This window comes from Archocentrus centrarchus, chromosome 20 (assembly GCF_007364275.1).
Source record: "Archocentrus centrarchus isolate MPI-CPG fArcCen1 chromosome 20, fArcCen1, whole genome shotgun sequence".
Lineage (NCBI taxonomy): Eukaryota > Metazoa > Chordata > Actinopteri > Cichliformes > Cichlidae > Archocentrus > Archocentrus centrarchus.
In genome coordinates, this window is record NC_044365.1 from 23,386,273 (window position 1) to 23,414,024 (window position 27,752).

The 27,752-nt window shown below is 39.7% G+C and overlaps 1 protein-coding gene across 1 annotated transcript in view; it reads right to left on the bottom strand.

The window, feature by feature from the left end:
• Window positions 1-27,752, bottom strand: part of malrd1 (MAM and LDL receptor class A domain containing 1) — a 71,657-nt gene that overhangs the window by 17,577 nt on the left and 26,328 nt on the right. The window contains exons 16-22 of the mRNA XM_030757047.1: window positions 27,492-27,705; window positions 27,141-27,388; window positions 23,131-23,419; window positions 15,679-15,924; window positions 12,810-12,967; window positions 5,044-5,224; window positions 47-175 (exon numbers count right to left, since the gene is read on the bottom strand). Of these exons, the coding sequence (XP_030612907.1) occupies window positions 47-175; window positions 5,044-5,224; window positions 12,810-12,967; window positions 15,679-15,924; window positions 23,131-23,419; window positions 27,141-27,388; window positions 27,492-27,705 (1,465 nt within the window). The remainder of the gene's footprint in view (window positions 1-46; window positions 176-5,043; window positions 5,225-12,809; window positions 12,968-15,678; window positions 15,925-23,130; window positions 23,420-27,140; window positions 27,389-27,491; window positions 27,706-27,752) is intronic.

Here is a 27,752-nt window from a genome sequence, read left to right on the forward strand (position 1 = left end):
GTCTTTCTACTCTGCAAAAAGAGAGCTGTTTCTCATTTCTACTCACCGCAGTCTGTTTCATCCGATTCATCAGCACAGTCGGCCTTGCTGTCGCACACCAGGTGGGACTCAATGCAGTGGCCGCTGCGACACACAAAGTCTGTTGGTGCAGGACAACCAACAACCTCCACAGCACCTAAAGCATACAGATAATTATTGACATTCATCAAAACGGTAAATAATTATCATTTCTATCATTCCTCAGCAATTTAATCTTTTTTAGGATGACCCCGTTTGAGAAGAACCTCACTCCCATTTTCTAATCCAGAGGAATTAAATCTGGCATTAGATGAAATCCTATGCTGAGTAATTTATTATTAAAACACAGACTTCCTGTGCTCAGCACCAAAGAACAGCAGAGGAGATGATGGTAAACAAAAGCAGACAAAGGCCTGTCAGGGAAATCAAAGCCTCCTTCCTCCTGCTCTGCCTTGTTTGAGATGGAACAGAGAGGAAGGAAAACAGATCAGGTGGATCACAGACAGCACACATACAACATTATGCACGTCTGTGTGGATGTGTGTGTATGGTTAAACTTCAAAAGCAGCAACATTAAATGATTACTGAAATGAGGAAAGAGTTGAATTTCATTTTGGGAGGTCAGTGGGGTTAAAACCCATCGTATAATAAACTGAAAATCCATTTTAGCATGCATTAAAAGTTGATGAAAGTTGTCTTTCTGCATCATTTGGTTTTGGACAGACAAACTGCCTGCTGCCTGTGTGTGTCTGTAGTTTGTTTTGATCTATGGCTCCACTTGTCTGTAGGTCAGTATTTGTGTTCTCCTGGATATGTCTGTTAACATGTGTACACTGGAGATGGAGAGGGCCTTGGCAGAGCAGGGCACATCCCACATGGTGTCCAGCCTTGTGCCAGGTCCTCTTTAATGTGGAACATCTGTCTCGGACATAAATATCAAACGGCGTCTGTCAGCGACTGTCATCCCACAGAAAATCAAACCTACCAGTTCTGCCTCTCTCTCTCTCTCTCTCTCTCTCTCTCTCTCTCTCTCTCTCTCTCTCTCTCTCTCTCTCTCTCTCTCTCTCTCTCTCTCTCTCAGTGTGTGCCAGCAACAGAATCAATTTCATACCACAAACTATCAGCTGGAAAGATCATAAAATAATTTCACAGTATAGTTATATCTCGCTTATGAAGCTTATTGGAAGAATACTTTGATAAAGAAAGCACAGAGGAAAGCAAGGGAGATGTTTCAAGTCATTTAATTGACATTATAAAGTGCGGGCTGAACTCTTTTTTGAGTTTTTATTTTATGGGTCACTGCAGCTGCTGTAATTATTTAGTTGCAGTAAACTGGTAAGCGTTTACATTGTGCACTGCTATACTTTAATCTTACATTTACAAAGAGATTGGTTCAGGGGTTCGGCTACTTTCAAAGACAAGATTAAGGATATTCTCCAAACTTCATCAGACATGAGCTGGTATGAATGCAAAGTTAATAATAGATACTTCCCCCCCTACTTTTAAAAGTTTAGTTGAATTAAAGCTGCTTTTTAAATTTAAGAAGCAATAAGAAAGATTTGTACTGCCACTGTGCACAAAGCGACAGTAATATACGTGCAGAGGTTCGCCGAGAGCCAGCGAGTCTGTGATTACTTTGCCAGGTGGTGAGATTTCTGGCGTTTAAAACCTTTCCACTCTACTGCTCCTTTTTTGGACAATGAAATTTAACAACCTTTCCTATCTGCTCTGCTCACCTACAATACTGCCTGCAGTTTCATTCAGTTTAAAGAAAAAAAAACTTCAGATAGTGTGTGAAGGTGCTTTTTTGCATTATTTATCATTTACTTTTGTTGGTTGGCTTTCATCTACCTGACAGTCTTTGTTGCAGAGATAAAAAGGATGACTTTCAACACAGATTCTGCAATTCATACTTATTTAGTGAATTACTCGTACACTCTACCATCCAGTACAATATATGTATTTATAATGCAATACAACTTTTAAAAAGTCACCATCTGGATCTAACTAAGCAAATAGGTAAGAGCATTCCATGAGATTTGAGATTTAGATTCAGGAATGTTTTGTGCCCCCACCCCCTCAAAAAAAAAAAAGAGGTCAGCCGAATACATGAATATATTGAATGACCAGGTTTTTCCAGCCATGATTTTTTTTCTTCCTTGATGACAGGAGCATATTCCAAGATGTCAATGCCAGGATTCATTGGGCTCAAACTGTGAGAGAGTGGTTCAGGGAGCGTGAGACGTCATTTTCACACATGGATTGGCCACCGCACGGTTCAGACCTGAACCCCACTGAGAATCTTTGGAATATGCTGGAGAAGGCTTTATGCATTACTCTTTCATTATAAATACAAGATCTTGGTGAAAAATGAATGCAACTCTGGATAGGAATAAATGTGGCATCACATACGCTTATCGAATGTGTGTCATCATCAAAGCTAAGAGCCACCCAAAAAAGTATTAGTGTGTTACTTTTTTTGAGCTGCACAGTGTATAAATTAATTCTGTCTCTGCCTGTTGCTTTGTTCGAGGGTCTGGCTCTTTATTCCTCTCCCTGTTATAAGTAAAAAAAATTGTATTTTCTTTTCTTTTTTGTCATTGGTACAAGTTGTTCAATTTCATTGCTGCTAATCTCTCCATGTGTTTGTGTTTGGTAAGTCATTTTAAATTCTGTTTTTGCTTTGCTGATTTTGAAATAGTTTACTTGTTGTTTATTATATTATTACTTGTATTCAAATTACATTTTATTTAATTGTGTTTATTTCAATTTTTCCTTATTAAGGTATTTGTTTTGCTATAGTGAATTTCTTTTATTTACCTATATGTCATTATATATTTAATCTGTTATGTTTCTTGTGTTTAACTTCAGTTTTTAAAATTGTGACTGCAATAACAAAAATGAAATACCCAAATTAATTACTCAGCACCCTCATTTTAAGCTAAATACCAGCATGCTTGCAATCACAATACAGTATAAACATACAGATGGTCTGTGATGACTGATGTCTGCCATATTTGCCATAATTTATTATGTTAGCATGCCTGAATTTGCTGCTTATCATTCGATTTCTATATATCTGGCAAATCAATGACATCTTTGAAATATCCAAATACATTTCTCTTTTTTTTTTAAAGATGTTTTTATAAATTATTTCTAAACATGTCTCTTGTCATTACATTTTTACCTCTTCACTCAGATTTTATTGTCTGATTTTATTTACCTCACTGAAGTCCTGAAATGTTTTAATGCTGGTTAAAATCATGCTGGATATCTATACTGATATGAACTGGGTTATGTGTTAGTAAGAAAAGGATGCATCGTTGTTTGATAGAAATGAAAATGATCAGCCTACAGAGGGCTGATTTCAAAGACACCCTGAAAATCAAAGTGAAAAAATGATGCAGCAGGCTGGTCCAATTTGCTGAAATCTCATTGCAGCAACACAAAATGGTACTCAGTAATTTGTATGGCCTCATGAACTTGTATGCATGGCTGACAATGTTGGAGCAGGCACCTAATGAGATGACGGATGGTGTCCTGGGGGATCTCCTCCCAGATGTGGACCAGGGCTGAAACATTATGTCCCAGAGGTGTTCTATTGGATTGCTCAGGCGAGCGTGGGGGCCAGTCAGTGGTATCAATTCCTTCATCCTCCAGGAACTGCCTGCATACTCTTGCCCATACTTGTGCACCAGGAGGAACTCAGGACCCACTGCACCAGCATAGGGTCTTAATGGGTCCAAGGAAATCATCCTGATACATAATGGCAGTGAGGGTGCCGTTGCCCTACCTGTAGAGGTCTGTGCGACCCTCTGTGGATAACCCTATCCAGACCATCACTGACCCACCACTAAACCGGTCATGCTGAACAATGTTACAGGCAGCATAACATTTTCCATGGCTTCTCCAGACTCTTTAATGTCTGTCTGATGTGCTCAGGGTGAACCTGCTCTTATCTGTGAAAAGTACAGGGTGCCAGTGGTGGACCTGCCAATTCTGGTATTCTATGGCAAATGCCAGTCCATGGTGCTGGGCAGTGAGCACAAGGCCCACTAGAGGACGTCAGGCCACCCTCATGATGTCTGTTTCTGATTGTTTGGTCAGAAACATTCACACCAGTAGCTGCTGGAGGTCATTTTGTGGGAGTGTAGTGCTCATCCTGTTCCTCTATGCACAAAGGAGCAGATACCAGTCCTGCTGATGGGTTACGGACCTTCTATGGCCCTGTCCAGCTTTTACAGAGTAACTGTCTCCTGGAATCTCCTCTGTGCTCTGGAAACTCTGCTGGGAGACACAGCAAACCTTCTGGCAATGACATATATTGATGGTATTAATGTGCCATCCTGGAGGAGTTGGACTACCTGTACAACTTCTGTAGGATCCAGGTATCGCTTCGTGCTACCAGTACTAACACTGACCCTAACCAAATGCAAAACTAGTGAAAAAACACTCAGAAAAGATGACTGCTGCTTAACTGGCCAGATCAGTATCCCAGTTTAATTGACTTGATGCCATTCTCTGATTAAGTGTTTCTTAAATTTTTTTCAAGCAGTGTATTATACATTATCAGGTGATTTAAAAATCGATGATGCCTGATGTTGCTAGATAAAAATGTATAGGGCCACAAAAATTGATGCAGTAAATATATTTATAAAATATCATGGCAATTAGTTCAATACTTACTGAGACAGTTTACTTAAAAAGTCACAATTTATTTTCTAAGGATCATGAATGTCTGCACAAGTTTTCATGGTAGTCCATTCAGCTATTGTCATATTTCATGCCCCACAATGGAAGAAGGACAGAGTTATAATGCCATCCCCAGAACTCAAATGATTAAGAAATTAGAAAAAGTCTGTGGTACTGCCGGGAGTTCCACTCCCCTGTCACAATGTACCAATACAAACATAAATAAAAAGACACTTAAAAAATTACATTTAATCATAAAACAATTAACCAAACGATGTTCTGGAACAAAACACTCTTAAAGAAAAGCGTTTACTGTTTGTGCATGTTACCTACTTGGGGAACAGTCTATGAACTGCAGGTCATCCAAGGCTGCTCCACCGCTCACGTCCCTTAAGCGTACTCCCTCGAATATGACCTCAAAGTTCCTGAGCTTCCTCAGGGGGATTTCTGCTCGGTTCCACTTATTGCCCTGATGTCCTGTTTTATTCCACACCTCCATTAAACTGTTCTCCATCTGTGGAGAAGAGCAGCGATGAAAAAAAGAGGATCATGTGGTAGCATTTCACGTACTACTCTGGAGCTGGAATATCATTTCAAAGAGTTACACCAGTGATTGTTGTCAGAAAATAATTTTTCAAACTTTGAGCCACAGACAGAGACTCCTAAAAGAAATCATAAAGTCTTATTAGCGTTAGCATAACATAGGAGTAATTAGTTCCCTGCCTTGAGACCTGCTGCTCAGATGGAAACCCCGCTTTCTGAGTTATGGCAATGGGTTTCTCTCATGTCACATATGGAACCTATTAAAAGACAAACTGATGTGTATTCCTCCGTAAGCCCACTATGCCTTTTCCCATGGTACTTGCCAGGCACTAAATCATGACTAATACAGCTTTGAAACAGCAAATGTGACTTTGAAAAGGGTTTAGTGGATGTGCGTCTTTATGAGCCGGCATCTCATCGCTGGTTTTTATTGTCATGTCAAAAGCATCAATAGGACTTTTATAAAGTTGTATCACTTGATATTAAAATCAAATACTTTTGGCGTAAGGGTAACAAAAACTAGAGAGCTGATGGTGAAGATAGTAGAAAATGTCCTAATATTAGATTTTAACAGTACTGTAGTTCAGAAGTTCAAATCTCACAAATGAAACCTGAAACTTTGGTCTCATTTACTGTGTGGGCGACAGTCCTGTGTGGTTTAAGGAAGAGAATGTGTGGAACTTATTCACGGCTGTTCAACCACGACAAAATGTTTACTTAAATAGAAGCGGCGGTGCATGGGACATCTTGTTATATTATGACATGTTGTACTTATGGCAGTTGGTCCATATTATACGCACATCAGTAAAATACTGCAGATTGTTTTCAGGTTGAACAACCTCCCGGTGCGATCCTCGTCTTTTCTCAAACCTGAAACTGCTTTCCATAAGACATCTGCATCTATTTGTCACCTGTAGAGGATTTTTTTTTTTTTTTTTTTGAGTACATGAATGAATGGTTACATTATTCTTTGGCCGAGGGGGATGGCAAACTAATCCCTGACTGCATGTCTAACCAGCCTCACTTGATTGTAGTTGAAGCATTTTCTGCCATTATAGTAACGGGACCAGAATGAAGCAAAACAGAGCTTAACAGAACCCTTCTGTGGACAAGTGAGACAAAAGTGACATCCCTGGTTTATCAGAAAAGTTTCCAAACTGTGAAAAGTCACCTGGGATATGGTGTTTAGCTTGGCAACAGTACGTCTGAATAACTCACCCACAAACAATGAAAAGCAGCCGCTTTTCTTAACTTTTCTTTTGAAAGCATGTGGAACCATTTGTGGTTAGTGCAGTTGAAGAGACAGAACCTGATGGGGTTAGATCTGCAAAAGCATTATGCCAAGAATAAGAATGAAGTGTAAAAAATGTCAGCTAATTGTTGGCCAGCAGAGCCAATGTGGATCAAAACTGCCTTTTTACAACTTTCCCAAAAACACCCAAACAGGTACTGAATAAAAGTCTTGAGCCAACCCTCAGGTTTTTTATTTTTTAACTTGAACAGTAGTTCTCTAGGCTTTCTGAAGGTTTTTCAAGCAATCTGCATTCATTCTCGTGGCGATGTGTTTGAGGAACTCTCTGTGCAGTTTAATTTGCAGAGCTCTACCTTCTTCTTTTATCTTCAGCTGCAGACTGAAGACCTATGGTGTCCCATGGCAGGCTCCACTTAGCAATCTCCGGTTACTTGAGGTTTTGTGTGGGACTCGAGGACCGTTTCCAAATTATATTGCTATATTTTGAGAGGAACACACTTTCCATTTGACAGCTGCTAAAAAGCTGATTGCCACAAGGTGAAAACTTCACTTGTTCACTTGGCGGCAGTGGCTGCTCACGCACATGGATGCTGTTTATCTCGAACTGTCCACAGCCTGAATCCATGGAGCTAAAGAAGAGGCAGTTAAACTTTGGGCCCAAGTAGTGGAGAATCCTTATCCTTTGGTATCTGGCTGTTCATCTCCGCCTTTCTTTTCTTGTTTCTCCTCTCTTGCCTCCTTCTGGACCAGTTTTGTTGTTGTTGTTTTTTTATTTTGGCATTTTGTTTTGTGGGTTCCTTCTCTTTGGGCTACCTTTAATTGTACTTTTTGATGGTAATGCTTACATGTTATGTTTGTGTAAAGGCAATAAAAATTTGATCACACAAAAAAAATAATAAAAATCTGCCAATGCAGTAAAAGCATGGCTGTACAGGAAAAACACACAGTGGAACACTATGATTCATGGATTGGTCTTCTCAGAGCCCGGACCTCATCATTATTAAAACGGAGTGGGATCATCTTGGCAGAGAATAGAACAAAAGGCAACAGACATCCAAAGAAGAGCTTTGAATGTCCTTCAAGAAGCCTGGAGAACTATTCCTGAAGACTACTTAAAGAAATTGCAGTAAAAGCTGCCTAAGACAGTTTAGGCTGTACTGAAAAATAAAGGTTGTCATACCAAATATTTCATTTTCAAGCTGGTTCGAATTGTACAGACTGTTTTTGGCCTATATACTGTACCTCTCTGTATGTTTGCACAGGGTTTTTAATGGTGGAACATATAGATTTAACTACCTATCCTGCTGAAGCTCATGAGTCTGATATTAATACTGCTGTAATTCTAATAATTTATGACACCTTCTCCATCCCCTGGTCTTTGTAAAGGTGACAGAAAAGACTGCAGGTCTATAGCTTCACATAATTAATTCAGTTTTAAGGGCAGTGCTGCAGGGAATCAATCGCAGGTGAGTGAAACATCCTGGACATGTCAGGTGAACAAGTAAACATTAGCTCTAACAAAATAAGGCAACAAACATGCTGCACTTGAGGTTGCAATATGTGACCAGAGGGTTGGCTGCAGTGAAAAGGAACCTGGTGTAATATACTCAAAAGCAGAGGACAAGCAATGTCACTTTCTACTCTGCAGTTTGAAAGCCTATTAAAATGCACCCTTGGGTGAGGCTTGCACAGACTGTCTTCTCTCTTTATGCCAGTGGACCCCTGGCTTGAAATAATCTTGTTACTGTGAGAGTAGAGCATACATTAATAGGCAGCGTTACAGCAGGACTTATCCAGATTTATGCCACAGAATAAAGGCTCAATCCATGAAGGCAGCCAGAGAGAGAGCGACAAGTGCACGACACAGGCATGCGTAGCTCACATTTGATGCCTGGGTGGCATATCAGTCGAGGCATTTATTCGATCAATTTGAAGCTTCATTTCCTGAGCTTGCAGTCAAGGCAGTGTGGCCACCAATTTGGTTTGCTCAAAGTGAGGAGATGATATATATTTGCATAATTTCTTTTTATTATCCCTCAGTAAAAGTCAGGAGGGTGAGAAAAAGAACAAAGAAACAAAGTTGTGCTCACAACAAAATGCTTATTTTATTGAAACTGTGAAATCCTCGATGTCTTAACCATATACTGAATGTTCCACAAAGCTGAAATCCAATTTGTATTCATGGCTTTTTCATTTTATAAAACTGCTGGCTGCTGTTTTCTGTCAACTTACCTTTTATTCAAAGCACATTCACGTTTTCTACTCACTCTTTGCTTACTTAAAAAACATTTTAATGTTTCACTGGGGACAAATCTGCGTTTTATTTTCATGTCTAGAAACATGCACAAATGATTAGCCTCTTCATGGTATATTTTACTCAGGGAGATCATCCTCTCTGTGGCTGACTGTGAGATGTTTGGCTCACCATAATGGCAGGCTACATTTGAACCCACAACACCATATATAACTATATTAATGAGCAAATAGCTAGCTATGTAGTAATTTTGCTGTCATCGTTATGGTAGGCTGATTCAAAATGCATCAGTCAGTAAGGCAAACAAACAGCCTATTATGAAAAATATATGACAAGGAAAGTAAAATATTTCTTGCACGAAAAGGGGAAAGAATGGATCTTTCCGAGATGAAATTTGTTTACTGTTGAAACAGCCAAGAAAATGGGGAAGCAGTTTGATATAAAAATACAGTTCAGTACAATACAGTATTTTCATGTAGATGCTGAAAGTGTGTTCCTAAAAAAAAAAAAAAAAGAAGAAAAAAACAGGATTTCTGCTCCATAACTAAATAAGCCAACATTTTGGCAGAGTTATTATATTTATGTTTGCATGGTGCTTTGTTACCATAAGCACTTTCTGTTTTGACCAATTTTTTTTTTCCAGACATTATTTTTTAATCACTTTAATGCATTTTTACTCACTTCAGCTTCTCCCAGAAGACCAGAAGACCATACTATAAAGTAAGATTTGGGCTTCTCCAGGTAAAAACAGGGTTAAGCTTAGATTTTCAGCATTACGAAGGCAGTTTGTTTCTTACTGGTATGTATCACCACCATCACCACCAGACCTTCCTGCTCCAGAGCAGGTTATGTTCTAGATTAGAGATGAATAGGTTCAAAATCATTGCCTGCTACTCAATTAGTTCTCTAGAACAATTCCAGGAGGATCCCTCAGACTTCTGTACGGTGGTCTAAAGTTTTTAATAGCATCTAAAGTCTTTGTCTTTCCTTGATGAGTATCAGTAAGGAATATAGATTCTTAGGTGCAACTTTATTCCTTTATCATTTTTTACAACAAATTTATTGTTTTGTATGCTTTAATATGTGATCCTGAAATAAGGCACTTGTGGACCTTATATAAAACTTTTTACAACATTTTTCAAGTAGACTAAACCTGTGTTTGAATTCTGTTTTTAATTCATTCTTTACTCTAATATTAAATTTATCCATGTTAGTGATTGGTCTGATGCTGCCTGCATCATCTCTTCAACATGGATATGCTTGTAGCCAGATTGATAAACACTGGGTTGACTTACTGAGTTGATCACCACCCCTGTGTGACTGCTTAACCTGATTGCCAGTGTTAGGTTAAGAGAAGCCAGATAATGGAAACATATCCCAGTTATGTTGAACCTGTTATTATTTCTGTGGAAAATGAATTATTATTCTGAAAATACTAGATATTTTATATTGGGGCTAATTAAACCAGCATTTCCCAGTTCCCAGTAGCCACTCTCATATGAACAAGCATCCACTTTGTGCTCTTGTCCCATTAATGTTTATTTGTTTAATTTTTTTCCTGGTAGTTTTAGATGTCATGCCCATTTCACAAGGCATTCTTCTAATTACCTCTTAATACATGTATACCTTCAACCACAGGACGTGCATGTAGACACATTACAAGCAGCGTTGCTGGAAGTTTAAAGATTGGCAGGTACATTAATACTACTTAATTCACTCCAAGACCCCCATCTTTATTCAGTTTGCTCTGCTGCTGAGGACAGACACTTCATTAGTGTGATGACTAATGACTAAAGAAGCTGTTCACAGGACTGCTGATATAAATAGACCAGCCTATTGAGCCCCTTGTGAACTTGCCAGGTAAATATAATCCCCTCCCTCTCACTCTCATTATCATAACTCTCTTCGTTCTTCAGCCACCCTTTAAGGATGCATGGCTTGCACTGTATTTACACTATGAGGCTTACAGAGTGTGTGCGTATTTGTATCCTTGACTGTGCAAATGTGTGTATGTTTGTATTTATGTAGCTGCAACATCCAGGCTATAAACGTGCTCTAATGATGTAAATTATAACACAAAGAAATCATCTGAGAGTGCTTCTGTCTTTGAACCTTCTAGGTCATACATGCACTTATCATCATTTATGTGTCATGGGAAGCTATAGCCACGTAATGCTGGGAGCCTATTGGTTTTATCTCCCTGTCTCTCTCTGTCAGGCGCATGTACACACACACACACACACACACACACACACACACACACACACACACACACACACACACACACACACACACACACACACTCTCTCTCTCTCTCTCTCTTCACTGACTGCCTAAAATCATACAGGGTGGCCTCTGAACTCTCCACCCACTATGTCTGTGTCTCTAAGTGTAAATGAGTCCAGCGCCTCATTTTAAAGTAGAGAGATGACCTTCTTTAAAAGGGCAAATTTTACATTTTCAATCCATATGTGAAAGCAGGTGGACATGTAAAAATAGACCACATGCATTTATCATCTCCTGCCTCTCAGAGAGCCACATAATCAATCCAAGGGCCAGCTGGATGACTGGAAGACTGGGCAAATCCCATCACAATAGCAGTATCCAATCTACAGCTGGCTTTAATGGAGAATCAATAGCACAGGCTATTTGTCAAATGATTGAAAGGAAAATGGCATTAATAAGTATAATTTTTCCATCCAGGGCTTCCAAGATAAGCATATGAGCAGTGAACACGTTTTAATTTAATATGCAGTTGCAATCATTCAGTTTAGTTTTGTTCACAAATCCCCAAATCAGTCCTGTTTGCAGTACATTTAATTTCACCACAAGCCCAAAGGATCCAACCAATGGCTTTATTGGAGATCTCAAACATATTTATATGTTCATATTTTCATTGTTAAAAGGTTACAGTAGCAGGACCATGCAGTTTTTACTTAGATATTGAAATTGTGTAACTCTGTGGCAAAGAGGAACAAGCTACAGCTTGCTTTTCTTCTGTTTCTTGCTTCATGTTTCTTGTTTTTCCCATTGCTATGTTGTTTACCCCCGTCTGAGTCTCTAATTGTTTCCTCTAAGTGTGCATTCCAGTATTGTGCCATTTTTTGGCAGTCATTTCCCGTTTTATTTGGTAATCATGTCCCTTGTGCGTAGTTGGGTGTTTTATTTCCCTTTATTTTGTGCTTTTGTGATTGCCAGCTTCTGGTGTGTGTAGTTTCTCAGGTCATCTTAGTAGCTGTGTTTCAGTTATTGCACCCACTAGATGCCTTTTCTCTTTGGATGTTTTGTTTGTAGTTGGGTTTTTTTTATTAGTATTTTGGATGTTTGACCTCCTAAATCTTTCAGCTTCCTTCATTTTTAGTTCCACCCCCCACCCCCAACTTATTCTGTCACTAGTCAGCTTTCTTTTGTTGCCAAAATCTGTCTGCCATGTGTGTTTGAATTTGGAGCCTCTATCAACTGAACTTGAACAGTCATTTATTTTGCACGAGTAATGATATGTAAATATTTAAAGGAGTACTATGGTACTTCCTGCTGTAAGGACAAAAAGAAAAAAAAAAACTGAACATTTTTGTAAATTGCATAAAAAGTTTTTGAAGCACACACAAGCATGTACTGAAAATCTTACAAATGCTGCACATGAAGGAAAATGTTCAACTACACATTCCTACAGCGGAATGAGTCTTCTCAAGTGCAACACCAGCACCTTATGCTTGAGTCATGCCTGATAAGGTTAAATGAAGTTGAGGGTACACAAACTGCAGGATGGAGGCCAATCCCAGCAGAGTTTATAAAGCAAAAAGGTTCAAGAAGAAAATTTAATCCCCTCAGAATCAGCCATGCATATACAACTGAATGCCTAACCAGGAAGAAGAACTCCGTCAAAATAGTCAAGTCAAGTAGTCAGTGCTAATATGATGTCATTTCTTTCTGTATATTTAATATAATCATGCCTAACTCTGAGTGAGCATAATCATAGCTTGACTTATCCTGACTGTGTGCTGAGTTAGCCCATATCTGAATCTACATGCACTCCTGCACATGCTTTACCTTGATCAGAAGCCGGATGGTTCCTGATGCCTTGTGGGAAATGTAGTACCAGAAGGAGAGCTTGCAGAAGGCACTTGACTCTTTCCACACAGAGGTTCTAATATGGGCTTTATCGCCTTTCAGTCCCACTGGTGTTGCTTCCATATAGACAAAATGCCCTAAAGGGAGAGAATAGAGGAAAAGTGGTGAAGGAGAAGGGCACTGAGCCAGCAAGCGAACAGAGAGGTTGATAACTATCTCTGCACGGGCAGCTCTGACAAATCACAGGAAGGTCACAAAATGTGTTGGGGGAATGAGGGCCAAGAGTCATGCAGTAATCTCTGACACATCTTCCAATGTCTCACTGCCTTTTGGCACAGGGGAACACTCAACATTTCTCAGTAAAGTCGAGAAGGGAGAAAGCAGGAAAAGGAATTAACAGAAAAATAAAGTATATGTCTTTGCTTCTGCAGATATAGCAAATTACACCCAGCATCACCAATATTAATAATAATAATCTTAGAGAAATATTCAGCTTTTTTATTGTTATGACTGAATTTTAGTTTTTTCATGAAATCAAACTCGGTTTTTATGGTCTACATCTTTCAGCAGAATATTAACATTCACTCAACCACCCTGGATTTAAGTTGCCTTTTCAAGAAATGATGCAGCATGTAATCCAGCATCCCCACAGCTATATCAGAACTGCATTAAGACTTTTACTGTGAAACACTTAGTGGCAACATAATATATTTCTCACTACAATTTGCAATAAACACGAATGCCTCTGCAAGACATCCTCAATCTTGGTGTTTTTTTGCAGATAAAGTAATGGAAGAAGAAGCCACAGCAGGCTATTCTTCTCCTCCTCCTCCTCCTCCTCCTCCTCCTCCTCCTCTGTAACAAACTTCCTTTTCTCTGCCCTGTTGTTGTCTAGTTACAGCTGTTATTGCTGACTGACTTCTTTAGTAGAACAATAGTTGTCTGACGGCACAGTAAACAGGCTCAGCAAAAGCTTCTTGGTTGTTTTATCACAAAGATGCTGTTTAGTGAGTGTGTCCTTTAGTGTGTTACAGATGCTCCACCAGGCAATGTTTGGAATGATTTATTAAAGCAGCCGAATAGGCTCTGAGCTTATCACCCCCTGCACATATCTTAAATATAAAATGTATATGTGTAAAGCCAAAAATTGGGGAGTGATGGGTAACCCCACCCCCAACCCCCTCCCCCAGGAGGATGCTGGGGTGGTGAGATGGGAAATTGGCAGTTATGGAGTGTGTGTTTGGTATATAACGTGAGGAGCGTGTTGCGTGTGCATGACACAGTACACACAGCAGTCTCCCTGAACTAGTTCGCAGGCTTTGCTCCATCAACCAGAAGTACCACTAAATCAACCACAACTGAAATCTTTTGCACCTCCTTAAGAGCGAGGGGTGTGGACACGGGACCTCTGGGGAGTGTCCTGTGGTGTCTGCGACTGCAATTTTGGCAGCGCTGCAAATAAAATGTTTGCAGTACATCTTTTGGGCTAAGTTTGTTTGGATGCAGCCTCCGTGGATTAATCAGGTTACACATATGCTTGATAAGATAAGGATCTGGGAAGCATGGAGGCTGGGTCAACACATCTGCCTTTTTGTTGCATTCCTTGAGCTGTTCCAGTTATTGTGGTGGCTGGAAAGGCTGCAATCATCCAGGGTATGCATTCCCAGCAAACATTTTGTTTTTGAAAAATAGATCTGAAATGCAAGTTCACATCTAGCGGGCTTCTTGGACTTTTTAGCAAAGGGAAGTTTGTGTGCAAGAACTGCTTTAAATTATCCTTTTAATAAAAAGCTACTTTCAGCTGCTCCCTTGTCACAAGGGGTTGCCACAGTGGGTAGCTCTGAATGTTTAGATTTGGCAGAGTTTTATGCTGGATGCCCTTCTGATGCAACCCCAAAGGGGATTTGTGTCTCTGTCTGGAAGTGAACCAGCGATCTTTTGCTTGCAAAGCGAAAGTATTAACTAATGATTAGAACAAAATAAAAGAATCTTCTGCTTTGAAGGCTGTTTCTTAAACAACTAAACAAACCAACTGACACCAAGTTAGCTTCACCTCAGGGTTATAATGGGAACACTGGAAGCAGAGAAGTGATGGCCATGACAGTACAGTTCACCATGCAGCAAATGACAGCTAATTTGAACTTAAATGGCATAATTGCATTGTTTAGAAAACAGGCTACCAAACATATAAGATGACAATGGAATGTCACATTATAAAGCAAAGACACATGCATTTGTTATTCTGTTTTAACCACATGAACAGTAGTCCTTGCTCTTTAAAAGAAGCTCTGACTGGACCACTATCGTATTTGGAAAAACAAATCAGAATCCATCCAGTTTTTACTGGGGAAATAATATCAACCAAGTTTGCTCTGTTGCTATATGAGGTGTTGGTAGATAGGCTGCTATGTTTGCAACAATATTAAGGTAGGTAATACATGTAAGAGGCTGCATTATAAGCATGTGATAATTAATTCATGTACATTGCTTTTTTTTTTATCATGCAAAAAGGAAAGGGGAATTTTAGCCTTGAATAAATCACCTGGTGCACTTTCACATACTGAGAAGTAGCTCATTGATTTTGTCTCTGAAGTTACAAAAGCATGAATTAAACATTGTAGAGACCCATTTGGCCTTAACAGGTAAAATTTGAAAAATCATTCAGTCTGATTACACAAAGCCACTCACAAGCACAGATGCACCTGCTCAATTATGCAATGGTAATTCAAGGAGGGGGCTAGAGAATCTTTCCTTTTAGCGATAAACAGCGGTTAAAAAATATTCTACAACTTTAAATTTGCACAGAGTTTAGATTCTTTTAGTGTACTGAGAAAATGCAAACACATACCATTCTCATCCATCAGTGTATGATCATATGGAGGCCGTATGCTTTGGACAGATCCAGTACCCAGCACCCAATCAAAATGATCAGCTAGGGAGCTCTTCCAGCCACAGTGTCCGTTCTCAAAGTTGCAGGAAGTCCCACAATCCTTTTCATCGGTTCCATCACCACAATCATCTTTGAAATCACAGCTCTGCCCTGGAGTGAAACACCTGCCATTTTCACAAGGGAGGAGGCCTGAAGGACAGGACCCTGGAAATAAAACACACATATGAAATCTAACTCGGTGGACGTATATGTTCTTAAATGTACAGAAACATTTATTTTTTTTTTTTGTAAAGCATGTGACAGGTTGCCAATCTTCCTGTGTCAGGAGTGGAGTGATGCAAAGCTGGGCTGAGATCTCTTTACTGTGATGGTCATAGCACATTGTTCACATCACTGTCATCTACTTTAACTATTCAGTGACCCCTATGGTTGGTCTCATTGTTATCAGTATTGAACTATTGCAGGATAAGAGTGACATCTCAGAATTACTTTGTATATGCAGTGACACTTCCCCCAAAAAGGACAGATGGATTCAAATGATGCCAGTCATTTTCTTTCTCAGCAAAGCTCACAAACTGTGCTTCATGCCCTGGTCACCTCTCGTTTGGATTACTGTAATCCTATTCTTGCTAGTCTTCCCAAAAAATGTATTAATCAGCTCCAAATTGTATGGAACTGTGCAGCGGGGATTATCGCCTGCACCAATTGCATTACACCTCTCCTCATCCATCTTCTCTGGCTCTCCGTTCTCCAATGCATTTCCTTCATCCTCACATCCCTTCTCATGCTCTTTGCTCAGCCTCAGCTGCTCTCCTGACTGCTCTTTTTTTAGACCCAGCCACTTGTTACCATCAGTATATCAACTATAACATTATGTGCTTTGTTGTGTTTTGTTTTGAGTTTTTTTTTTTTTTTGTTTTGTTTTTTTTTGGGGGGGGGGGGGGGGGGGGGGGGGGTCCTTGTTAATTTTGTGATGCAAGACTACCTTGAGTGTTTTGAAAAGAGACAACAAATACAATGTATTGCTATTGCTATTATTATTAAGGCTCCCACAACATAACACAGTCTTTGGCTCCATTCACTGTGGAGGTCAAGGGTTCAGCTTTATCTCCATATCTCTCCACTTGCCTGTATTGCTTTCACAAATATATGAAGTGAATATGCTTGTTGTTTTACCCATACAAAAGAGATATAAGAACCAGATTTCAGGAAGTCATTGCTTCAGGCCAAGAAATAGTATAGCATGCAAAACTACAAACTGTTTTCCAGAAACTATATGTTAATTATGAGTTTTACAGGAAATGGTAGGGAGATTTTGTGCAAAGCTAACAGGCTGATGCTGTACTGTAAGTTAATATTTAAAGTGAACCAGTTTGTACACTTCCTAAAACACCAAGCTATTCTTTTAAGAACTACAAAGTGCAATAACAATTCTGTGCATAAAGGACTTTTTTTTCAGCAAAATAACTACTGTGTGCTTCACCAGATTAAACAGCACCACATGAGTTGAGCATTAACTTCAGGGCCTAAGTAGTCAACTCAAAGGTGGGGGACCATTTGCATGCAGTATCAGGGGGTCTTTAAGAGGCTTAGGAAGACAAAAGGGCATGGGGCTATAAGCCCGAAACACTGTATCATTGGATGGCTGTGCTGGAGAAGGCTGGAATCTGCTGCTCTTGGCGCCAAACATTCCAGTGGGGTCAGTGCTTGGCTTTAGGGAGTGTTAGAAAGGGAGATGAGGCGTGATGAAGAGGGGTGGTCCTTGTAATTAAAGGAGAGAAAGGGGTATAAGTCCTTCCTAATCCTTTGTTCCTCTTCAGATGCACAGGACCAGAAGCAATGTGCCCCACAAAGGCACATAGGAAGCCAGGAAGCCACAGCTCCTGGCTGCTTTGGTACATAGTGGGGCTGGAGGTGGATTCATTTCAAAGAACAGCTAAAGGCATACCGCTAAACCCACAAGAGTGGCTATCTCTCTGCTCCTTTGAATGCACATTCATTCATTTGTCCTCATTAATTCCAGCTTATATCTTGTTACATGGATAACTATAGAGCTTGAAGGCTGCTGGCAATGTCACCTTCTCACCAGGGGCCTGATGTCCTCGCATACAGTCTGTGGCAGGCACCCTGGGTGGCATACTGCCCCCTGGTGCAGGAATGTTGCTCAAGATGAATATTAAAGTTTCAATCACAGTGATTTATTTCAGGATATGAAGTTTAATGGGTAAAATATAGCAGGTCACCCAGTCATGCCATTAACACGTGTTAGATAATCCACTGGAACATGGTCCTATTTTTATCTAACACATTTTACTGTTTTCATTAATTTGCACATTATTCAGAATTAATTAGAAACACCTTACAGTAAAACTTGGATCTTTATCACTGAATTTACATACAGCTGACAATATCCCCCAAAATTGAAAACTATTATCTTGAAGCTGTTATGTCAAAGCCATTGACTGGGCGTGAATGGATTGCTAAGTTTTAAAATATGACCCTAAATTTTCCAGCTTATAGCTTTTTTCATTTCTAGAAAGAGCCACAAAAAAGGATAAAAAAAAATATTTTCTTTCACTGCATTATTAAAGTTTTTAATGGAAAACCTATTTCATTAGAATTTGTATGTTTCCCAGGTCTAATAAAAGTCAAAAGTAATAAATGTTTTGAGCTGCCGGCAAATTTTTGCTGCCTATTTTAAAAAGCTCAACAGTGACTCAAACAAAGAACGAGAAAACATTAATTTAGCCGATCTGCTTAAATCTGAGAGAATTTGTTTTTTCTCCTTTACACACACATTCATATGCAGTCTACTGTACAGACGCATAACATAACTCTACATTATCACTATTTGCGTGTATTGTTCTGCAAGTTCAGATATTTTTTCAGGCACAGCCACAAAACAAGTGCATGTTGAGGGTAAATGCAGTCGGTCTTTCTGCTCTGTCATGTGACGGTATTATATAGATCGAAGCTGTGGGAAGAAAAAGTCCCTGAGGGGCCGCAGTATATAATTACACTTTCTTCTGTCTCTGCTCTCATCAGTATTACCGCACATCTTCACAGCCTCCAGCTTCTGAGACACAAAGAGGAAAGATTTCTGTTTCATCACAGTTCTTCTCCCTCTTGTCTCTTTAATGGCCACGTGGACTCTTCGCCTTGCTGTCAGGGCAGCGGTGTTACTCCCTGACTTCACCTTCAAGAAACACTTCATATCACTATATTCTTTAGACTCTCTCTCTTTCCTGTTTTCACCCTGCTTTATTTGCTCCTTCTTTACTCTTTCAGAAAATGATCCTGTCGTGTTTAAAGAAGAAAAACACCTTCTGCCCTTTTTTACCCTGACTTTATTTCTTCTGTCGGGTATTTCTCAAACTGGTAGTTCTATACAGTGGATTTCTGCCTGCTATAGCAAGCTCTTCATATCTTACATTTGAGTCCTTAGCACATAATGTATAGTGCAAAGTAAATCCATCCATTAAATTGGAATAAATTGAACCTATTCTGCTCATTTTCAGCTCCATATAGATATTATCTTATATTGGGCCTTTGTGCTGCTCAGTTCATCCTCTCTCTCTCCTTTCCCCTTTAAGACCACCCTTTCTTTTAAGTCAACTTCCTTCTGATTGGCTGCCCCTCACAAACAGGAGGTTTGAACAGCCAGACTATGTGCTGGGAACCAAGAGTAGAAAAAGTAGGAAAAAAAAAAACACTGTCTGATGCCAAGCATTAAATATCATCATCTACCAGTGTAACTGCATATCTCTGACAGAAAATAATAAAAAGCATAATAGGTCCTCATTCCAGCACATACAGATATAAAGACATCCAGTGTGAAAGTATGAGTGACCTTCTCAAGGTCATTCAAAGGAAATAATTTTAGACAACCTAAATGTATAAAACCTAAATGCATGCACATTTTTTTAACCATTATAGTTAGAGGAAATCACAAGCTGCATTTGTTTCACAAACCAACTTGGCTGTGACCAGCCTCAAGATGGATACAACACTTGAAGATCCCTCTGAATCTCAACAGTATCAGCAAAGTCACCAAACAGAGCAGGGGAGTAAGAATAATGGAAGCATCATTAGCATGCAAACCTGCAGTGGATCTTACCAGCACCACACGACTTCTCTAATAACTGCTGATTAATATTAGAGCATAGCTATTCACTATAGGTGCCAAAACAGACAAATGCAAACTGACAGTGAATCGGGGAGAGAGGTAAGAGAAAGAGACAGCTGTAAGGACAATCCTACATATCACACTGCAGCTGAATACAAGCCGTCTCCAGCTCAAAATGACAAGGAGCTTCACAGTTTTTATTCCTTTCGGTGCACAGGCAATCAGATTTCTTCTTCTCTCCCGATATCAGCTACAATGGAAAGGCAATACGTTTAGTAGGCCAATTATAGCCACAGTGACAATGCCAATAAATCAGCTCTTGTCATTGTCTCTTGCCTTTTAAAGAGTTGCCTCATAAAAAATGTAAGGGATGCAGAGGAACTTCTACTAGCTGAACATCTCCCTAGTCTAAAATACAAACTATGATGAGTTTTCTTTGGTCAGAGCTTCAACACCGTGTTTCAGAGCATATTTTCTGATTTTGTGTTTTACTTCAAAACATTTTTTTTTAAGATATCAACAAAGCTTCAGTTTAAACTGGATATTATTGCTCAATTGCTCAACAAAAAAAAGAGAAAATAATTTAATTCAGTGTTTTATGAATGTATTTTTAATTAAGACTAGTCTCTAATGTAAAACTGAAAGCCATAACTATGGCTGTGCTCTAACCTCTTTGACCTTGCAATCTGGATTGGTTGAGCTTTAGACTCATTTTAATCAATTTCTCATCAATTCCAGTTTTCACCTCCCAAGTGTAGGCGGTGTCGTAATATCCCAGCAGCCATTATTAATTCTCTGATTGCCTGTATGAGCAAACTATCAAGGTGAAAGTAATCAAAACTATAGTTATCTACATCTTAGTAATATCTTTCTGAAAATCCGCCAAATAATTTAATTGGGAACTTGAGGCTCTGCTGTTCCGTTCTCCCTCAATGACAGCGATCTTTAAGCTTTTATGATAAAATTCTCATATAAAACAGCCCTAGAGGGAAACATTTGAACAGCTTTTTACAGAAAATGACTACAGTCCTAGAATTTGCCCTGCCACAGTGGAATTAAAAAGTCATAATTATAATGGCCGGGTCTTTTAGAAGCAATAATAAAAACCAATATGTTACTGCTACACTCTGGCCTTCATCTGGTCATCCAGCCTTTTGCAGAAACACACTGTCATTTCATTTCAGCTGCAGAAAAAATAAGCCTTGTTGAATTTAAGTGTTTGCAACTGTGAGATCTGGCCCCTGAGTTAATATTGTATTGAAGCTCCCAAAGGTCATCACTTTTATCTAGTAAGAAGACACACATGCAGTGCCTCACTGGATTTTTAAGGCCTATATTAATGCCTTGTTCACAGCAGGCATATGACTTGTCTATGAGAGAATTCCATGACCTCAAAGATGGTGGACATCCCACTTCTATCCCCAAAGAGCCAATCAAGAGCAAAACAGGAGCCAGTTGTGTTGTACTGGTACATGCACGGCAGAGGATTTTTAGAAGAGTGGTTTTAACTGTGTGATGGCAGGAATATCTATCGTAGCAAATATTGTAGCAAATATGTAGATAAGCTTATTAATTGGTTTTCTTAGCTTATCCATAACATGCATCTGTATGATGTTTGCCCGGTGGGCCACAGACATGCTGAAATGACCATGTTGAGACCCAGGACTAAGCTGCAGAAGTATAACTTGGGGGGGAATCAAACGCTTTTTTCACCAAACTATTAAACCAAAGTGTTTTTTTAATCAGGTTTCATTGATCATACTTTATACTATTACTGTACACATGCAGCTTTTATGTCCAGTGACCATAAAAATTAAACATCTGGCTCTTGCCCATTTCATTTAGGCTGGGGCTTCAAAATAACTGTCCAAAGACCTGCATGAAGATGTTACCAAGATGGTTACAAAATGCTGACACTTTTCGCTAGAAGGACTTTGGCGTGACTTATAACAGTGAACCAGCTGGCACCAAAATGTGGAATCACCTTCGATGGCATGCCAAAATGCCTGCTTTGAAAGAGATTTATGTGTTCTGGCCCAGTCTAACATCCTTCCAAAGACAAGGGAAAAAAAATTGGATGAAACAATTCAAAAAGAGATTCTCCTCTCCTCCTTCAATTATGAAACAGTCTAAACTACAGTAATCCTGAATCGGACACAGTAGTTCTCATTGTAAGCAGGTAGTATGTTAACCAAATTTGCAGTATAGTATGCTGTATTAATATTTGCTGATGAATACTAAGAACAAAGAACAGATGATGCTCTGTCAATAGATTTTTATAAGTGGTCAGCATTTTTACTCCAATGATGGTGAGTGATAAAAAGTGAGAGGATTTCCACAGATACTACACTTCACCCTGAGGAGCACATGAAGATGTCCAGTTTGGTTGTATTTTGCAGATTTTTAGACCTTTCACTGGATAGATGAAACTTTATTCCTGTAGGAAAATTCAGGGAATCAGCAAACTAACTAAGATTCAGTAAAAGTTGTACCTTACCACTGCAGCCAACACATATAAAAAGGTGCAACTTTTACTTTGAAGGTAAACGACCTCTGTTTCCAGGTTGTGTCACTCATACACAAGTCGGTGTTCCATGCAGTTTGCTACTGACCAAAGCACTTGCAAGGAAGTTTTGAACATTTTCCATTTGCGATGCACATTTTCAAATTTTACTATTGCTCTTTGCAACCTCCAGGAACCACTCGCAAACCATTCGGGGAATATACATTTTTCCCTCGTGACTGTTGGGTGTAGCACGTACAATAAGGCGGACAACGCTCAAGCAATGTGTGCATGATGTCACATGAGAAACCTCTATACTTTCAAAAAACATGTGCAAGAGGGGGCAAATTTATAGGAAACTCCAGTTTGTATAATATAAGCTGTCTCTCAGTTATGTTGCAATAGGCCTAGGCTGTTGCGGGTGTTTTTTTGTTTTTTTTCATTCACCAATTTTTCACACTGTTTATTCTCCACTCTGTATTTAAACATTAGTTATTATTAAACTCTGGCTCTCCTCCACAGTTTGTCTTTTGACCTGGACCCCTCCCCTTGTCCCCAACCAGTCGTGGCAGATGACTGCCCCTCCCTGAGCCTGGTTCTGCTGTATGGTCTTTACCTTACAATATAAAGCGCCTCGAGGTGACTGTTGTGATTTGGCATTATATAAATTATATATAAATGATATTACATATAATTTATAACTCCCAATTATATATAATTATATAAATTGAATTGAATTGAATGAAATGAAATATACATCAAATAAAAGTAAATTGTGTACCTGAAGGAGGTGGAGAAGTGTTATCTGGTGATGTAGCTGAGGAAGCGAGAAGGCAGCCTGGAGAGAAGGTAATATCATCCAGGCAGATATCAACCTTCGGATTTCGGCCTACCTTGCCCTCAAACATGACCTGGAAGTCTCTGGAGCTGCTCAGCGGGATCTCCTTCATCTGCCAGTAGTTGCCCTGATCTCCCATCAGGGTCAGAAGGAGATGAAGATGACCTTCACTTTTGATGAACACACTAAGGGTCCCAATACCATCTCCAGACATGTGGAAGTAGAAACGCATCTAGGCACAGGAAGAAAATGAGAAATGTGTTAAAAATCAGCACATCAACAGTTTAGTAACTATTAACTCTAATTTTGTAGCTATTAAGGTTCTGTTGGGAAATATTGAAAAATGTCACTAATAACTAGTATCCCTACTGTAAAAAAAAAAAAAAGGCAGTTAATTCAATTACTACTATATCTACAGCAGTACTATTTCTAAATCACAGGTTTGGCTCTTTTGAAACTCCTTGCTTGGCACACTGATACCACGTTCTTCTCTGCTTTCCTTTTTCTTGGCCTACTGTGGAAAGAAACAAAAAGTATGGGCATGCTAAGGTGATTAAGTTTTAATCCACTCAGTCTGTCACAGGATCGATGCACTTTCCCCTTCAGTCCTTGCCATTATTAAGGCACAGAGAGAAATTGTGTTTCTCCATCACATATCACTGAGGTAGCCATATGTTTTATAGGCTTTCTCTCCAAATGGAGGCATGTTCGGGAGCTGCAGCAGCACAATTCCCTCTCGCTTTCAGAGAGACGGAGAAAGCATTTCTCATTTCCCCATGGCACAGCCCTCCCTTCACTTTAATTGGAGCCTTTTTGCTAACTGCATGATTGATTGACAGGTCAGGAGTGGGATAAGACAGACACGACACACAGAGCAAACCAGGCAGTCAATCAAGAAATCATTTCCCAATAGAGCATCAGGCTGACAGCTGGGAGGACACACACACACACACACACACACACACGGACACACACACGGACACACACACTACCAAGCATGCACACTCAGATTCTAATTGCCTTTTTAGCTACATCACATTTTTACTTGTAATTGTAAGAACAAGAAGGTCATATATTTAAAATGTATTTCTTAAGTCTAAGACTTACACGCTAACAGGAATTTCTTAATTTTAATAAGTACTTTCATGCACTTTATGCATGTATGGTTTCTCTGCACTTTTACCATGCATATCTATAAATATGAAGCTAAAATCAGCAGCTGGTTAGCTTTGCATAAAGAGTACATTTTATCTTTACACTTGATTGTGGACCAGAAAAAGATAGCGTATTAATTAGTGGTATTCAGAGGTGCTGACAAGCTGATTTTGTCACCTTCAAACTAAGCTATGCTTGTTGTTTCCACCTCTACCCCCTCTTTATGCTAAGCTAAGCTAACCGTTTGCTTTAGATTTACTAGTTACTGAGTTTATCAGCTATCTTTCAGAAGCAAATGAGTGTTTTTCCCTAAAACTTGAACTTTTATTCTAAATCTTGTTGTGAATATACCAAATGAACTGAATTCAGTTCTGCATATTTTGTTTTTGTTTTGTTTTGTTTTTTTACAAAGGAGAGAGTTTTAAGCTAGTCAGTGTTGAAAGTCAAACATACATATTGCATCTATGAGGTTTACAGCTTCAGTCATTATACAATGCTGTGAAAAAGTCTTGAGCCACCCTTCATTTCTTTAGATTTTGAAAGAAAAAGGGAAAATAGGTGCAGCAATTCATTGACACATGCAAACACACACGTGAATACAGAATACAAGACAAAAAAAGAGTTTGCACAACTCTAGCAAGCTTGGAAGTCAATATTTGGTATGACCACCTTTATTTTTCCACATAGCCTGAACTCTCTTAGGCAGCTTTCTTGTTATTTCTTTAAGTAGTCTTCAGGAATAGTTCTCCAGGCTTCTTGAAGGACATTCAAAGCTCTTCTTTGGATGTTGGCTGCTTTTTTTCTGTTCTCTGTCAAGATGATCCCACACTGCTTCAATAATGCTGAGGTCTGGGTTCTGGGGAGGCCAAGCCATGACTGATGATGTTACATTTAGGGCTGCAACGATTCATCGATTAACTCGATTAAATCGATTCTAAAAATTTATCGACACAAATTTACTGTGTCGATGCTTCGTTTAAACTCTGCAGCGCTCAGCTGTCTCGGTGTAAGCGGCGCTCCTCACTAGCATTAGCAGCATTAGTGCTGACGTTTTTTTGTGGGTTTATTGGGGGCTGGCAAACCAACATAGAACTGCCTTACCGCCACCTACTGGACTGGAGTGTGAATCACTCACGTATACACAAGCACACATTCTAAAAAGCTCTCCGTCGCTGCGATGGATTTCATTTAACACAGAGTGGATCATCACTAGAGTTGCCACCTGTCTCGTAAAATACAGAACCCCGTATGTTACGGGACTCCGTGGAATACGGCTCCGTAACATGCCGTGTTCCGTACTTTACGGGACGGGTGGCAACTGTCGCTGACATGCATTTCCACGCCTCCACTGCTCTCTGTGTGTCTGTGTGTGTTGTGCTCGCTGAGAATTTCAGCTGCTATTTTTGTCTTTACTTCAGCTGTAGCTACCAGAACTGGTTTGCTAGCGAGCGCGGGCCATTAGCACTAGCGATGGTTCGGTACCGGAAGGCCCGCCCCCCAGGACCGAGGGGCTCCTTCAAAATATTTTTTATACTTTAATCCCTTATTAGTGACTAAATATAGACCTGCAGTAGAAACGTATTTTCGAGAATGCTTGTGAATACAAAGCATTACACCATTACTCACACATGCGCCATGGCTCCCGCAGCCACTAGTTTTTCAAAACACTCATAGCAGGCAGCGGTTTTAACTGCGCAAGCGCAAAGAGGCGAAGCTGTGACTGTGAGCTCAAGTAGTGAAAAAGGAAACGTTTTTCCAGCGTCCAAAACAGCAGCTTTTTCTTTTAGTAACCACCATTAAATCTGTGAAACAGCTGGAGGTCCTTCATCAAGCACCTGATCAGCAAGTGTTAAGGTGAAGAAAAGAGAACTTTGTAGCTGCTCCATTCACCGCTGTTTGTTCACAGGCGAAAAACTGCAGTACGGAAGTTAAAATATGCAGATAAACTGTTAAAAAAAAGTATTTCTTATCCGATTACTCGATTAATCGCTGGAATAATCGATAGAATACTCGATTACTAAAATAATCGTTTTATGCAGCCCTAGTTACATTATATGTTTTTTGTATCCAGGTATGCTTTTACTGCACTAGAAGTGTGTTTGGATCATTTTCATGCTGAAAAATAAAGCTGTTGTCAATCAGTTGCTTGGTATTCCAGGGTGGATCAAAATCTGACAGTACTTTTCTCCCTTCATAATTACATCAATTTTGACAAGATCTCCAACACAACGGACTGAAATGCAGTCTCAAACCATCACAGACCCTCCACTGTATTTTACAGATGGCTGTAAACACCTCTCCATGCATATTGATGGGAATTTGATCCAAATTTCAAAATTTGGATTCCCCACTCCATAAGACGTGGTACCACTAGTTTTCAGTCCAGTTCTTGTGTAACTTGGCATATCTCAGTCTTTTCTCCCTGTTTCCCTTTCACTGAAACCATTTCTGATGAGGCTTCAGTGAATAGTAGATGGATCAACTAAAACTGCTGTAGATAGTGTTTTTTTAGGGCTGCCACTTCTTCTTCAGTCTTCATCTTCTCCAGTTTCCTCAAGTTTTTTAAGGACACACTCCACACTACGCTGCAATATGGCAATTTTTAATTTATAGGGTGCTAGTAACAAAGTTCATAAAGTGAAAGAGCAGCCAATGTCCAAAGAAAAACTTTCAAAGACCTTCAGAAAGTTTGGAGAACGATTGCTTAAGATCACTTAAACTACAAGAAAGTCTGGCTTCTTGAAAGCAAAAGAAATGAGTGGGAGCTCAAGGCTCTTTGACCTCAACCTTGACCTGACCTTGCACTGTGAACTCCTGCTGCTCAGTAGCGGTCCTAATATACGGGCGGTGTTGTCAACTGCCTGAGGAAATGAACTTTCCAAGTAGAGGTAGTGTCCTGAGGAGTTTCTCAGGGTGTGGTCAGTTGATGGCCCAGTTCTAATCGTTGGACTGCTGCTAGCTTTGATCATCCAATCAAAGTCATCCTCTTGGCACTGGCTCCAGAAACAGAGGTCAAACTCAAAACTGCAGCGTCCAATAAAACCCTCTGAAAGATAGCAATAAAAAATAAATCAATCATGGCTGTTCATTTATCTGGAAATTAATCTTCCACTAAAAGTCCTCAGTCAGATATTAGAAAGAAGCCTCACGGCAGATGTAAGGGTCCTCGTCTGAGTTGTCCCCACAGTGGTTGATGAAGTCACACAAGTTGTCATGAGGGATGCAGTGGCCGTTTGCACAGGCGTACTGCTCAGGTGTGCACGGCTGGTCTGAAGGAAGAGGAGGGGAGCAATCCAGGAAGCTGACATCATCTATTACCACATCACCCATGTAGCTGATCCCTCGTTTAGCAGAGAATACCACCTGAAAAAGGATAGCAGACCTGGGATCAACTCTCAGTCTTCACCGTT